At 40.3% G+C, this 14,381-nt stretch overlaps 1 protein-coding gene across 4 annotated transcripts in view; it reads left to right on the plus strand.

The window, feature by feature from the left end:
• igsf9bb (immunoglobulin superfamily, member 9Bb) overlaps positions 1-14,381 on the plus strand; it is a 109,702-nt gene that overhangs the window by 19,247 nt on the left and 76,074 nt on the right. For all 4 annotated transcript variants that reach the window (XM_058415778.1, XM_058415779.1, XM_058415780.1 and 1 more), the window contains exons 2-3: positions 5,292-5,483; positions 11,217-11,363. In XM_058415778.1, coding sequence (XP_058271761.1) covers positions 5,292-5,483; positions 11,217-11,363 — 339 coding nt within the window. The remainder of the gene's footprint in view (positions 1-5,291; positions 5,484-11,216; positions 11,364-14,381) is intronic.

The raw sequence follows: 14,381 nt of genomic DNA on the forward strand, positions 1-14,381 counted from the left end.
GTTAATTTTTCTTTTTGTTTCTGCAAATCTAGATGTCAATTTCCCTACATCTTTTAGTGTTAAAATAATCTTATATACTGTAGGCTATGTGTAGTGGGAGACTTTCTGGTGATGGAGCATCTTTATCAAGCCTTTGATTACCCATTAGCAATTAAAAAACGACAATCGCAGCGGCTTTTAAACCTCATTAGCGAAATCCAATATTTTGTTGCTTTCTCTGCCTGACTGGGTATTGAATCAGCCTCTAACATCTAACATCATTACCACAAAGTATCACAGCAAAAGTGGCAGTGGTAGTGGTTAGGGGGGGCATTTGGGGGTGGGGGATCAGACAGTGCCCTCCTAGGAGTTTGGAAAGCTGCGTCTTAATCATATGTCTCCCATCTGGCGGGTAGATTAACCTCAGTAGCCTCGAAAACACGCACAAAACAGCTGCCGGATATTGGAAAGAGAATTGCTGTGGTTATAAGATATGAATATGAAGATATGTCGAACAGATTACACACCGAGAACTCAGGAGCGTGATTTTCACCTAGATCACAATTCACATTTTGATTTTACGATACAAGTCATTTCTCTGCTTGCTTTAGTTTATAATTAGAAGATAAAGATAGCTTTACCGAGGTTTCCCTGCCTCCGCCGGCTCGCCGTCTTCCCATAGTGCATCCTGGTGCCATGTGTTCCCCAGGTAAGAGACGCACACGCACCCGGCCATCCACGTGATGTAAAAGAAAACGTGATTCATCAGACCAGGCCTTCTATTGCTCCATGGTCCAGTTCTGATGCTCACATGCCCCTTGTTGGTGCTTTCTGTGGTGCACAGGGGTCAGCACAGGCACCCTGACGGATCTGTGGCTGTGCGGCCCCATACGCAACAAACCGTCCTGCACTGTGTATTCTGACCCCTTTCTATCAGAACCAGCATTAACTTCTTCAGCAATCTGAGCAACAGTAGCTCATCTGTTTTATCGGATCACACGGGCCAGCCTTCTCTCCCCACGTGCATCAGTGAGCCTCGGCCGCCCATGACCCTGTCACTGGTTCACCACTGTTCCTTCCTTGGACCACTTTTGATAGATACTGACCACTGCAGACCGGGAACACCCCACAAGAGCTGCAGTTTTGGAGATTCTCTGATCCAGTGGTCTAGCCATCACAATTTGGCCCTTTTGGTCAAACTCACTCAAATCCTTACGCTTGTCCATTTTTCCTGCTTCTAACATCAACTTTGAGGCCAAAACGTTGACTTGCTGCCTAATATATCCCACCCACTAACAGGTGCCATGATGAGGAGATACTCAGTCTTATTCACTTCACCTGGCAGTGGTCATAATGTTATGCATGATTGGTGTGTGTATGTATGTTGTTTATGTTAGAGGGCTGTTTGAGGGGAGCATCAGTGGGATGAACAGGAGGTCAGGATACTTACTCAAGCAACAAATAAACAAATAGAAATGAAACCTCCAAAAAGTCCCCTTCTGTATGTATCTATATTTGGATGTCTTTAGAACACATTGTCTGTTTGTTAGAGTAATGTATTATCATTCCTAATGTGCCTGTAGTTAAAAGTAGGCCATCAACTTTGACTGGAATTAAGTTCTATGGCCAGGAGAGACAAAAATAAAGCTTTTGGCAGGGAACTCTGGAGGTGTGCTTGGCAAAAAGTAAAGGATGGTTTATACAGAAAAGAGAACTCAATCCCTGCTGTTCAGTATGCTGGATGATCTGTGATGATATAGAGCTGTTTTGTACCTAGAGATTTTAAATTAAAGCTGTCTGCTTCTGCCAAGTAGAGCTGTGGTTGGATCCTCTAACAGAACAATGACCAAAAAAAGATGTCCATTCAAAAAAGATTTTTAAGTGAGCATAGAATCAAGCTTTTTCCGTGACCATCCTAGTCTCCATTAAATATATTCAGAGTGAGCTGATCTCATCAAGGTATCGGTATGATGTCAAAGAGAGCTGCACACTAAATGTCGGGAGTTTGTAGGGAACTGATTTCTTTTCAATATATTTTTTCATTATTGTTTATTTGTCATTTCTGCAGGGTCGTAGTGGAGCTGGATGTTTACTGAATATTATCTGAATGTCATCTACAGTATGTTTGGTGGATTTTGCTCAGTTTTGTGAATAATGTGTTTTATACAAGTTTCCTCAAATCTGGAATTAGGAATAAAAAGCTTTTTTTTAATATCAGGTACTGTCATGTTACTGTAAAACTTTAGAATAGTCTCTTGATCAAATCTGTTCTCATTCTGTCCAAACATTAAACAAAGCTAAATCACAAGAAGTGGATTAGGTGTTGAATGGAGGGGATTAATCAGGTAGGCCCTGTTGCTATCTGGACCTTTTTGGTAAGAAATATCCTTGTAAACTAATATCTATTGTCACGCTGATACAGTTATAGAGTTTCAGTGAAATTACTTCCTACATTCGACTGGGAGAAAACCATGTGAATTCAGTGACACTTACTGTAGTGTGTTGGTTTGAGTAAAAACAAAAAACAGAAAGTAAAACAACTCACATTAGGGAGGTCAGGGGAGAATAAACAAACAACTCAAAAAACAAGCATGCTCTTCGGATGTCCACTCGGCCAAACCCCTTAGGGAGCGGTACTGTATGTAGAACTGCTATACATATCATTGCTGCTGTGTCTTACTGGTCAGAGACACTGCTGATCCACCCTCAGCCATCTGCCCCTAATACCAGTATGTGCATGAGGGCAAGAGGCTCTACACTTATGTTTATTAGAGAGGCTCTGTTATTTAACAGTAGGACTTTTTTTAAGGTTTGGTACTTATGTTTTAAAAGCATTTCTAGACAAATAATAACCATCTAGATACTGTACTACACTATACTGTACTATACTATATTATACTATACTATAAAGCTCAAGTTATTACAAGAGCTATTTACAACCATATCTAATACATTGCAAGTCGTAGCAGCTCAACTAAGCCAATGGGTGATTATTTGAATGAAAAAAGCTTCAATAAGACAATCAAATGGACTGTCAGGAGTAATATGTCCTTTGTAAATGTGCATTAAAGGTGGCAGCAGGTTACAGGGAGCCTGTCAGTGTCATGCAGATGGAGATGAGATACACACCAGTGCAAATCCTTCGCTGCAATTATCAGTCTATCAACCGTTAACATTTCACTCTGTGGTTATTGCTGAGAACTAATTTATGGTTATTTATAGAAGCATGGGGAGGTAGCAGTTTCCTTTTCCAGGCAAACCATTTGGAAGTGTGTGTGTGTGTGTGTGTTCATGGGGAAAGTCATTAGACTCAAGATGATGTTGATCAATAACAGTAAACAGGTCTGTGTTGTAAATAAGAAGAAGAGAGTGGCCGGTGTTTTGGGGTTTTCCTGGTTTCCTTCACTCCTTCTATAATTTCGTCTGTTTAATCTGGACTACCTGGATTTTATTTGCTTGGTTCTAGTAAATCATCCATTAGTATGAATAGTGCAGGACTGAAAACAACGCCATGCTGAGAGTCTTTATTTGGGATTTTCCACGGATCAGCGTGAAAATCCAGAGCAAGGGTCAGGTCACATGCAAACAAGGACATCAAAGGAAAATCCAATAAACACAAATCCAGAAATACAGGCAGAGATTAAAGCTATAATATCTGACCAGCAGTGACCGAAATACAAACAGGAGAACTAGGAAAAGTCGGCTTTTATAAATTGAAACCATTGCTAATATCCCAGAAAGACATGGCAAACCAGTTATTACTGCAATAATTTAATAATTTGTCAAAACTAATATTATAATCCTGGTTCTTACAGGGTTATATACCAATAAAATCATAAAATGTTTAGGTTCATATTGAGATAAAATTTCAAATATAGATGGTCTGTTTCCAATCTTTTAAAAAGATATTGATAGAAATTAAACATTCAGGCCGTTCTAAAGTGTTATATAGTGTGTGTGTGTGTGTGTGTGTGCAGGAGTGGAAATCCTCAACGTGTATATGTGATTTTTAAAAGTGGAATTATGATGTAGATTTAGGTTAAAATTTTACTATGAATGTCTGTAATATTTGGTCATGTTGAGAGATCGAGCCCCCTCTGTAGGACTCTGTGTGTATATGTATATATATAATCATCTCTCTCTGTCTCATATTCTCTCATCATCTTTCCTCTCGCACTCTGTGATCGAATGGTTCATCTCCCTCGTGTCTTTCAGTGTAAACGAGAGCAGTCCTGGAGGAGCGTGAAGAGGAACTTGTTAACCGGTTGTTGCTCTCGTCTGTGTGTACAGTGAAGTCATACCTTCCATGGCTTGTTTTGCTCACTGGTGATGTCATCACCAGCCAATCAGCAGGTGGTGCTGCAGTAGGCACTGGATGCAGGGGGAGTCTGGGGTATATGCACAGGGATGCTCTAGCAACGCGACTCTTTTCATCACCACATCATTACTGGTGCTGGATGGAGGGAGAGAGAGAGAGAGATGCAGAGAGACAGAGAGATGGGCAGAAAGAGGCAGAGTGAAGGAGAGACAGCATAAGTAATTGAGAATATCTCATAACAGCTTCATCTTTTGACCCCACAGCTTTGAAATGTGCTCAGTATGGAAATGAAATTTCTAAATAAGGCAACACTGGCACACTTTTATTCATTCATTTATTTATTTATTTAAACTGCTACATCATAGGCCTCCTGTTTTAACCCGTCACAGGCCTTTACTCTGCGGTTATGTGGTTATGCTATGGTTATGATCCTGCGCTCTGTAACTATCGCATATGCAGTGGTAATTATCAGTCAGTATTTGATTTAACAGTGACCTCTAGCCAAGGTGAGCCACATTTCTGCAAGGAGTGAAGAGTATGCTTCAGTATCCTACGCTCCAGAGGAGACTCTATTTATCGGTGTCTGTATCATTGATTCATTTCTCTGCAGGATTTGAAGAACACACCAATGAAACTGCAGTATTGTTGGGTTTAAAAGCCTTTGTTATGAGCAGTAACGGTTGGAACGATTATTGATACAGTCTCAAAACAGACCACAATTTTTTCATATTTAATTCTCAAATCTGATTGGTCAGAAGGTGTTGATGTCATCGATTTTTATAGTAGCAGCTACACTATTTTTCCAAAAGTTTTGGAATGAATTAGAGTGGAGACTGCGAGCCAGACCTTCTCATTCAACATCAGTGCCTGACCTCACAAATGCACTTCTAGAGGAATGGTCAAAAATTTCCATAAACACACTCCTAAACCTTGTGGAAATCCTCCCCAGAATATCTTATCTTAAATAAGTCTTTGTGTGTATTTTGTGCTGCAGGTGCCCACGGAGTCAGCGAGGAGCCCCAGTTTGTGACTGCCCGTGCTGGGGACACCGTGGTTCTGGGATGTGACGTGTCCCACCCGCTCAACGGGCAGCCCTACGTGGTGGAGTGGTTCAAGTTCGGAGTGCCCATCCCCTTCTTCATCAACTTCCGATTCTACCCTCCCCATGTGGACCCGGAGTACGCCGGTGAGCTCCACAATCACACAAACACATGAAAAAACACAGATAATAATAATATTAATAATAATACAACATTTGAAGAACAAAAAGCAAAGTTGTTTTTTAAAAGGATTATTTTCTTCCACCAATTTATTGCCAATCTATTTAATTGTTCTCCAGGCAGACTGAATTTGTGCTGATGTTAAACTCTGGAAGGAATTATTACCAATAAAAAACACCACGCTCTCTTACCATTCCATTCGCCCCTGCGCCAGAGACTTCACTCTACCTTTAAGAGATTTGACAGAAAAATTCTCCAGCTGTCTCACATGATGTACTTCCATAATCTACCTGGGGTCTGGCTTTGATGTGCAGAGCGTCTGTTTAGTTCTTTAGTCGACAGGAAATGACATAGATCAGTCCACTTCACCAGATAAAACAGGACTTTTATTAAAGCAACAGAACGATAATTGGAGCGTTAGATCTCTTATCTAGAAATCGTGCTTTGAAATGAATGAGGATCTCTTCATGGCATGTGAATATTAGACGGCAGATAGAAATTGAAATACATCTGGTAAACTAGTTACCTAGTTAGCTTTGTAAATCAGTTGTGTGTATGATAATGTTAGAGTTTTATTTTATATTAAACAAGGAATGAAACTCTTGGGGTATGGGGGGTGCTGTTGGTTAGCAAGAGCAGATTTCCTTTTTCCACTTTTCCCATTTCCAGAGCTAAAAATCCCCCAAATACCATCAGTTCCACCATGTTGAAGAAACAGAAACAGCACAGAAACATGACCATGACAGAACAGGAAACTCTAGTCTCTGGTCACTTCACCTATTATAAACACTTAAAGAATAAATAAAATGTCATGCTGTTTCAGAAGATCATCAGCTAGTTGATTTTATCCGTGTTGATGGATAGGGAAGGTAGCATCACAGAGCTGCAGTCTCTTCATCAGAACAAAACTGTTTAGATTAAACATGATCTTTTATTTACATACTGAGATTAGGAATTACGCCACTGATATAGATCGCAGACAGCAAGGACATCGTTCAGGAGCATGTCAGATTTATGAAAGCAAAGAAACTCGGATAGTTGATCAGACGTCACTCGGGGCAGGATATGCAATTTTAATGGCTCAGGCTCGCACTGAATGGTAATGAGGAGGCAGGGACATTTCTCTCTCCTTCACGCTGAGTCCTGGAATTTTTCAGCAGCAGTTTTGCAGCATGTTTCTCGACAGAATGAAACGCTCTGAAGGCACAGATTACGACCTTCCAGCAGCGTCTACTCACTGACGCAGCATATTATACAGACTAGGTTATATATTTGATTCATCATTTGTTTTTCTGATTCTATTTACCTGTAGATTATTTTCTATTGATTTATTGATGTTACTGTTGGGAAATGTTTTGTCTGTTCCTTAAGGAAGAATACAGAATTCCACAGGGTACGTTGTGTATCATCCTTTAAACAGAGAAAATATGGATTAATATGGGGGGAAAATAGCAGTGGTTCATTTCACACTGGATATGTGAGAGAAATGAAACTTTTACCAGTCTACAAATCTAAACACCCAAGTGAAATTAAGAAGTGTAGTATTTCTTATTAGACATTTTAATGACACCTGGTTTTTATTACAAATATATATATATATATATATATATATATATACACTATATTGCCAAAAGTATTCGCTCACCTGCCTTGACTCGCATATGAACTTAAGTGACATCCCATTCCTAATCCATAGGGTTCAATATGACGTCGGTCCACCCTTTGCAGCTATAACACCTTCAACTCTTCTGGGAAGGCTGTCCACAAGGTTTAGGAGTGTGTTTATGGGAATTTTTGACCATTCTTCCAGAAGCACATTTGTGAGGTCACACACTGATGTTGGACGAGAAGGTCTGGCTCTCAGTCTCCGCTCTAATTCATCCCAAAGGTGTTCTATCGGGTTGAGGTCAGGACTCTGTGCAGGCCAGTCAAGTTCATCCACACCAGACTCTGTCATCCATGTCTTTATGGACCTTGCTTTGGTCACTGGTGCACAGTCATGTTGGAAGAGGAAGGGGCCAGCTCCAAACTGTTCCCACAAAGTTGGGAGCATGGAATTGTCCAAAATGTCTTGGTATGCTGAAGCATTCAGAGTTCCTTTCACTGGAACTAAGGGGCCAAGCCCAGCTCCTGAAAAACAACCCCACACCATAATCCCCCTCCACCAAACTTTACACTTGGCACAATGCAGTCAGACAAGTACCGTTCTCCTGGCAACCGCCAAACCCAGACTCGTCCATCAGATTGCCAGATGGAGAAGCGCGATTCGTCACTCCAGAGAACGCGTCTCCACTGCTCTAGAGTCCAGTGGCGGCGTGCTTTACACCACTGCATCCGACGCTTTGCATTGCACTTGGTGATGTATGGCTTGGATGCAGCTGCTCAGCCATGGAAACCCGTTCCATGAAGCTCTCTGCGCACTGTTCTTGAGCTAATCTGAAGGCCACATGAAGTTTGGAGGTCTGTAGCGATTGACTCTGCAGAAAGTTGGCGACCTCTTCGCACTATGCGCCTCAGCATCCGCTGACCCCGCTCCGTCAGTTTATGTGGCCTACCACTTCGTGGCTGAGTTGCTGTCGTTCCCAAACACTTCCATGTTCTTATAATACAGCTGACAGTTGACTGTGGAATATTTAGGAGCGAGGAAATTTCACGACTAGATTTGTTGCACAGGTGGCATCCTATCACAGTTCCACGCTGGAATTCACTGAGCTCCTGAGAGCGACCCATTCTTTCACAAATGTTTGTAAAAACAGTCTGCATGCCTAGGTGCTTGATTTTATACACCTGTGGCCATGGAAGTGATTGGAACACCTGATTCTGATTATTTGGATGGGTGAGCGAATACTTTTGGCAATATAGTGTATATATATATATATATATATATATATATATATATATATATATATATAAAATAAGAATTCCTAAACAATCAGGATTGATTAAGACATTTCCTTAAACACACTTCTCCCTTGTTTTTGAAGCAAACTTATTTTAATGCCAAACTTATTACATCAAAATATCAGAAATATTTACAGCACCATCAAGAGCATGTTTTTTTACAGGTCAAGATACCCAAATTTACACTGATATTTCTTTATCCCAGAATTACTTTATTATTTTATTTTATCAAACATGTACAGCAAATTTGTTTCAGTCCAAGGTGCAGACATATAGAGAGAACAAAAACAGTGTTCAATATTATATACACAAGAGTACACACACACACACACACACACACACAAAGCAAATGTAGATCAAGCTGCTGTCACTGAAAAATATTAAACATATTATGTTTTGTGAAGTCTGTGTTTGAATTAGAATTTATTGATAATTGTTATCGTTCCTGAAAAGAATCATCTCCCCGTTCTGTGCTTCTTGTTTTTTTTGTGCATGATTACGTGACACAGAAAAGTAACAGCAGGAATCCACTTACTTCACCATTCTGTTTTCTTTTTTTCTTCTGTTTCGTGCACTAGTTGTAGGATTTAACTTTCATTTTATATAGTAACCTTAGAGGCAAGAACAACTTTGAAGCTTTCACAAATCTTTCATTTCCACTCCACACAACAGGACCTATAGTGCACATATAAAGTGTGTGTGTGTGTGTGTGTGTGTGTTACATTCAGAATAAAGCATAATGGCCTTGTCCATAGCAGTCGACATAGCAGCCCAGTATTTGGCTCTACAGTATTTCCCCTCACAGTGCTGCATTATTTGGGCAGTGTAGAGTTCATTATAAAGTTAAAAGAAAGGTCTCATGCTAAACAGTCTGGTCAGTCAGACCTAAACAGCCCGGTTCTTTCATCTGCTACAATCGGGTGTGTTATAACGACCCAATTCTGTAGAATGCCATTTGACATGACGGTTTTAGCAACATAGCCATGATACAAAGGATTATCTGTAAAACGAGGGAGGACGAACTTTGTACAGTTCATTAGCCACGTCTCTTTGGTGTCTGAACATCTGCGCACAACAGATGTCATGATATACATCTGCTTTGAAATGAACACACAGAATGCTGTTCTCTGAAAGGAAAACCTCAGTGATGGGATTTCTGACAGTGGAACGCTGTAACCAGTTCATTTAACTTTATAAGAATGTAGTGTTATGAAAATATCATGGGTGAGAGTGTCCATGAATTGTATTTCATTCAGTGTGTCCTAAAATACACTGGTTAAAAATGTAGATTGTCCCATGGGTCCTAATGCACACCAGGTTTTTCACCTTTGCAGAGGGATATATTATCAGAACACTGACATTACAAAGTAGTTGGAAGTAAAGGAAGGATGAATGCAAGTGTAGTGTATTGACCTCCGTTATACCTCCAGCATGTCTCTACCTGAGAACTATCTTTAACCAACAGCATGTGACATTGTTGGTCCTGTGGTTCTGTCACCTCTTTATGACTGCTGTAAAAGCATCCCAAGATATTCCATTGTTCTCGAGCAGCTGTGGCCCATTTCCAGCTCTGCTTTATCGATCTGCAGGGCACTAAAAACCGGCTGCTCATTTTCTCAGATCGACTCCTGCATACTGTACTTGTAGATTTGCAAAGCCAACATTTTTTTTGGTTCCACAAGCATACATTTTCTGCAAAAAAAAAAAAAAACATTGGGATGTAGTGCATGGAGAATATTTCACAGAGAGTGCTCTGAGTAGCTGAAGTGTACAGACTGGAGGTTTCCACTGGCTTCATTTAGTTCAGGTTTTGGAAGAAATGCAGTATAGTGTGATTTATAATCCAAACAGTCAGTTTCTTATAGATCATGTCAGATAAACCCAACACATATTCAAGATTAAATTGATTATTAATGCTAAATGGCATTGATGAAATTTCCCGTTGAAAACTTTAGTCTCTGGGCTGTAAGTCTGAGACAAGATAAAGAGCTTAAGAATTTCTGAGCTGAAAGATGTATTTAAATCTTATGTCCTAGTCAAGTCTCGAGCATCTGAACTGCGAGTCTAAGTCTTAAATCAAAATTTTACAGTCTGGCATTCAGTTTTTAAAGCCACAGTAAAAACTGAGTTATAATGCCCCAATTTATACACACTCATGAAGAAAATAACTGAAAATACGTGTCTGAATTTACCTCTGAATCTGAATAAAGTCTGAAAAAATAGACTACGCTGACCGAGAAGAGCAAACCACAATAACAAATCCGAAAACAAGGACGATTCAGACAAAGCGGAAAAGGTAGGTCTAGTTTTTGCAAACGGAATTCTTCCCTCTGATTAGACGAGACATGGGTCACTCAGGATCTACAGGAAGTCCAGCAGTAGCTGCAGCAGTAGAAAGTGGATTGGTGTGTGTATGAACACAGCTCTGCTCTTATAGCGCTCCTTACCTCCTTTAATCTGGAATAGTTTGCTCTTCCCAACATTCCTGTGTTCTTCAGGTGTGTTTTTAGAGATAAACTAATCTTTACTCCATGATACACTATCATTACATTACACTACATTTTCTTTAGAAGATTTAAAGTTGCACTATCGAAGAAAAAAATGGTTTAAAGTGAAGGCAGATGTCTCGTCCAATCAGAGGGAAGAATTCCATTCACACACTATACCTACCTTTTCCACTCTGTCTGGATCGTCCTTGTGTTCCTGGATTTGTTATTGTGTTTTGCATTTCTCGGACACTGCATGCCAAACTAGACGTGTATCAGTGCTAAAATGATGTCTGTGTGTTCCCGTCTCAGGAAGAGCTAGCCTGCATGGGAAGTCATCTCTGCGGATTGAGAGGGTACGTTCAGATGATCAGGGCTGGTACGAGTGCAAGGTGTTGATGTTGGAGCAGCAGTACGACACCTTCCACAATGGCAGCTGGGTGCACCTTACAGTGAATGGTGAGTCCTGACCCTCCACTTAGCCCTGAATCTCTGTCTCAGACAAAATGCTGATCCATGCTGATGCCCTTATTATAATTCCTCTTGGTTTAGCGGTATGAAAGGCTGACCATTAACAAGTCCTGGTGTCTGTGGGTAACTTCAGTCCAGCGCATTACAGCTGTGATGTTCCTGCCACCTAGATAGAAGATAGAAATTCCCCTATAACACTCTTGTCAATGTGCATGCATCACTTCCTGTTCATGAAGGCTTAAGGGCCAAACCAGTGCTTTATTGGCTTAGAGGAACTTCGGTAGATGAGCCCTTTGCTTATCAGTGTAGATGCCTCGGGAACAGATTTACTGAAATTTTTACAATACTTTTCTAAACATACTAACCAGTGCTAACACCCCTGTCTGAACGGTATAGAGGAAAACATAAAGACACACACTTTTTCTCTCTCTTTGTGGCTTCTTCTTGCATTTCCTGACTGACTCGATCCCGGTTAAAGAGAATAGTGCTGTAACTGGAAAGTTAATAGTTATAGTTATAATAGATATGCAAACCTCAAAACAAGACTGAAAAACCTGAGCTGGATGAATTAAGACATGCTCCAATGACAATGTTTTTTTAGACAAAATGTTGGAAGAAAGTTAGTTAAAGCACTGAAAAAGTACTTAGACAAAGCACTTTCTAGTTCCTGAATTACACTACCAGTCAAAAGTTTGGACACACCTTCTAATCCCATGGTGTTTCCTGATGTTTATTTCTCTCTACATTGTAAAACAATGCTGAAGGCGGCCGAAATCCACAATAATCTGGTTTGAACAGTTGATATTGAGATATGTCTGCTACTGATGCTCTGTAAAGCCTTCATAACGCCTCTAATCTGAGGGGCTGTTAATTGGTGATTTCTGAGGCTGGTCACTCTAAATGAACTTCTCCTCTGCAGCAGAGGTCAGTTTTGGTCTTGCTTTACTGGGATGGTCTTCATGTGAGCCAGTTTCATCATGGGGCTTGATGGGTTTTGCAAATGCACTTGACAATACTGTTCTTACAAGAACTATTCCAGAACACCTGACCTTCGTGTCTTAAAATAACAACTGACTGTTTTTTGTTGTCATTAAATATGGATTACTGAAGTCCATGTGTGTTATTTCATAGTTTTGAAATCTCCAGTATTGTTCTAGAATGTAGAAAATAAATCCCTAAACACAAAACACTGAAGTAAAAGGTGTGTCCAAACTTTTGACTGGTAGTGTATTTGGACTATTTTTTTGTGTGTAGCTTTGAGATGTAGAAGAGTGAGAATTTTGCTTAAACCTGGCAACCCTGCACTAGAGTAAAAGCAGTTTACTGAGTTACACTGATAACAATGCAGTTTGTTGCTACCAGGTCAGAATTTCTCAGCTTTCTACAGCTTACTGCTAGGATCACATTTCTAAAAATAGTGAGATTTTTCTTTTAAAATTCATGAGCTGCGAGTAATGGTGTGTTAACTGCAAATGTGTAAATGTGGCATGTAAATGATGCTAACAGTATATTTGCTCAGCCCTGCATGCTGTTGCCTTGAGAACTACTTTCCTCTTCATCTTCCTACTCCCTGCGTACGGGGTTTTTTTTTATCCTGTGATGGACATTCAGCACTCTGAAACCCTTTGCAAACATCTGCTGGGAAATCTAATTCTGTAATTACACAGGGAAGCGGACAGATTTTGCCTATTGCGGCTGGGTATTGAGGATGTTGGATCACATTTCTAAATCTGGACAGCTAAATCTCCTTACAGAGGTGAGGAGCCACAGCAGCACCGACTGTCTGTCTGGGGCTAAATTGAAAACCACTGAGCTTGCCTTATCAGCTGAGCTCTGCGACAGAACGCAAATCTATGAGACGGCACGAGCCCTGCACCAGCCAGTGTGTGTGTGTGTGTGTGTGTATGTGTGTGTGAGACTTCTGTGTCTTTGTGTATTGTAGTCTGGTCTTAAATCTGGCAACTCAGCACAGACGAGTGTTGAGAGGACAGTTAATCTGCGCGTGTGTGTGTGTGTGTGTGTGTGTGAGTGAGTGAGCTTCCTGCAGTGTGTCTAACACTTTAATATCAGTCCTTGTCTCTAAGAGCTACAGTCAACAGCTTCGGTCACACTTTTGCCACAGCAGGTTAGACTGCACTGACACCTAATTCCTGCCTCTTTTATACTGAAGCTGGATATTTTTTACTAGATTTCATCCCTGACTTGCTCTTCAGAAATAATCCGAATTTATTATTTTTGAAAATGGATTTGATTCTCTGTAAGAAATTCCTCTAATCATCATTGTTGCAGATCTTGATCCAGTATAATCAGATACTGTAATACTGTAAGTCATGTGATGTGAGATGACGGGTGATATAATCGATTCAGAAAACAGCAAATGATCAAATAAAAATTTAGAATTGAAATTTAGCAGTGATCTGACCTGCAGGACATTCCATATGTGATGACTTATTTAGTCGAAGTCACGCATACATTACTCAAAACTGCACTGATTAAAAATAATAATAATGATAATAATTACACTTCTAAACAAATTAAGGCACAAACAAGTCAAGTGATATGTATTACAGAGGAACAAGAATGAACCAATTTTAGAGCTGCTGTTCCATAAGTGATAACAGAAACTAATTTGTTTCTTGGATGTTCCACAGCATTTAGTGTAACCGTAAATGGATAAAAGGTAAAAGTGGTTAAAGCTCTGGGTTGTTGAGCAGAGGATCGGGGTTCGAACCCCAGCACCACCACTGTTGGGCAATTGATCAAGGCCCTGAACCCTCTCTGCTCCTGGGGTTTCTGTATCATAGCTGGCCCTGCGCTCTGACCCCAACTTCCTCAGCTGGGATGTGTGAAGTAAAGTATTCCACCATGCTGTAATGTATGTGTGATGATGATAATAATGGCTTCATGCCCTCAGTTCTAATATGGCAAATTGTTGTGATAAACAAGGAACTTCCAGATTCCATTAAAATTCTGAATTTTCTCATCATTAATTTGTGACCAGGAAGC

The sequence above is a fragment of the Hemibagrus wyckioides genome, linkage group LG18 (assembly GCF_019097595.1).
Source record: "Hemibagrus wyckioides isolate EC202008001 linkage group LG18, SWU_Hwy_1.0, whole genome shotgun sequence".
Classification (NCBI taxonomy): Eukaryota; Metazoa; Chordata; class Actinopteri; order Siluriformes; family Bagridae; genus Hemibagrus; species Hemibagrus wyckioides.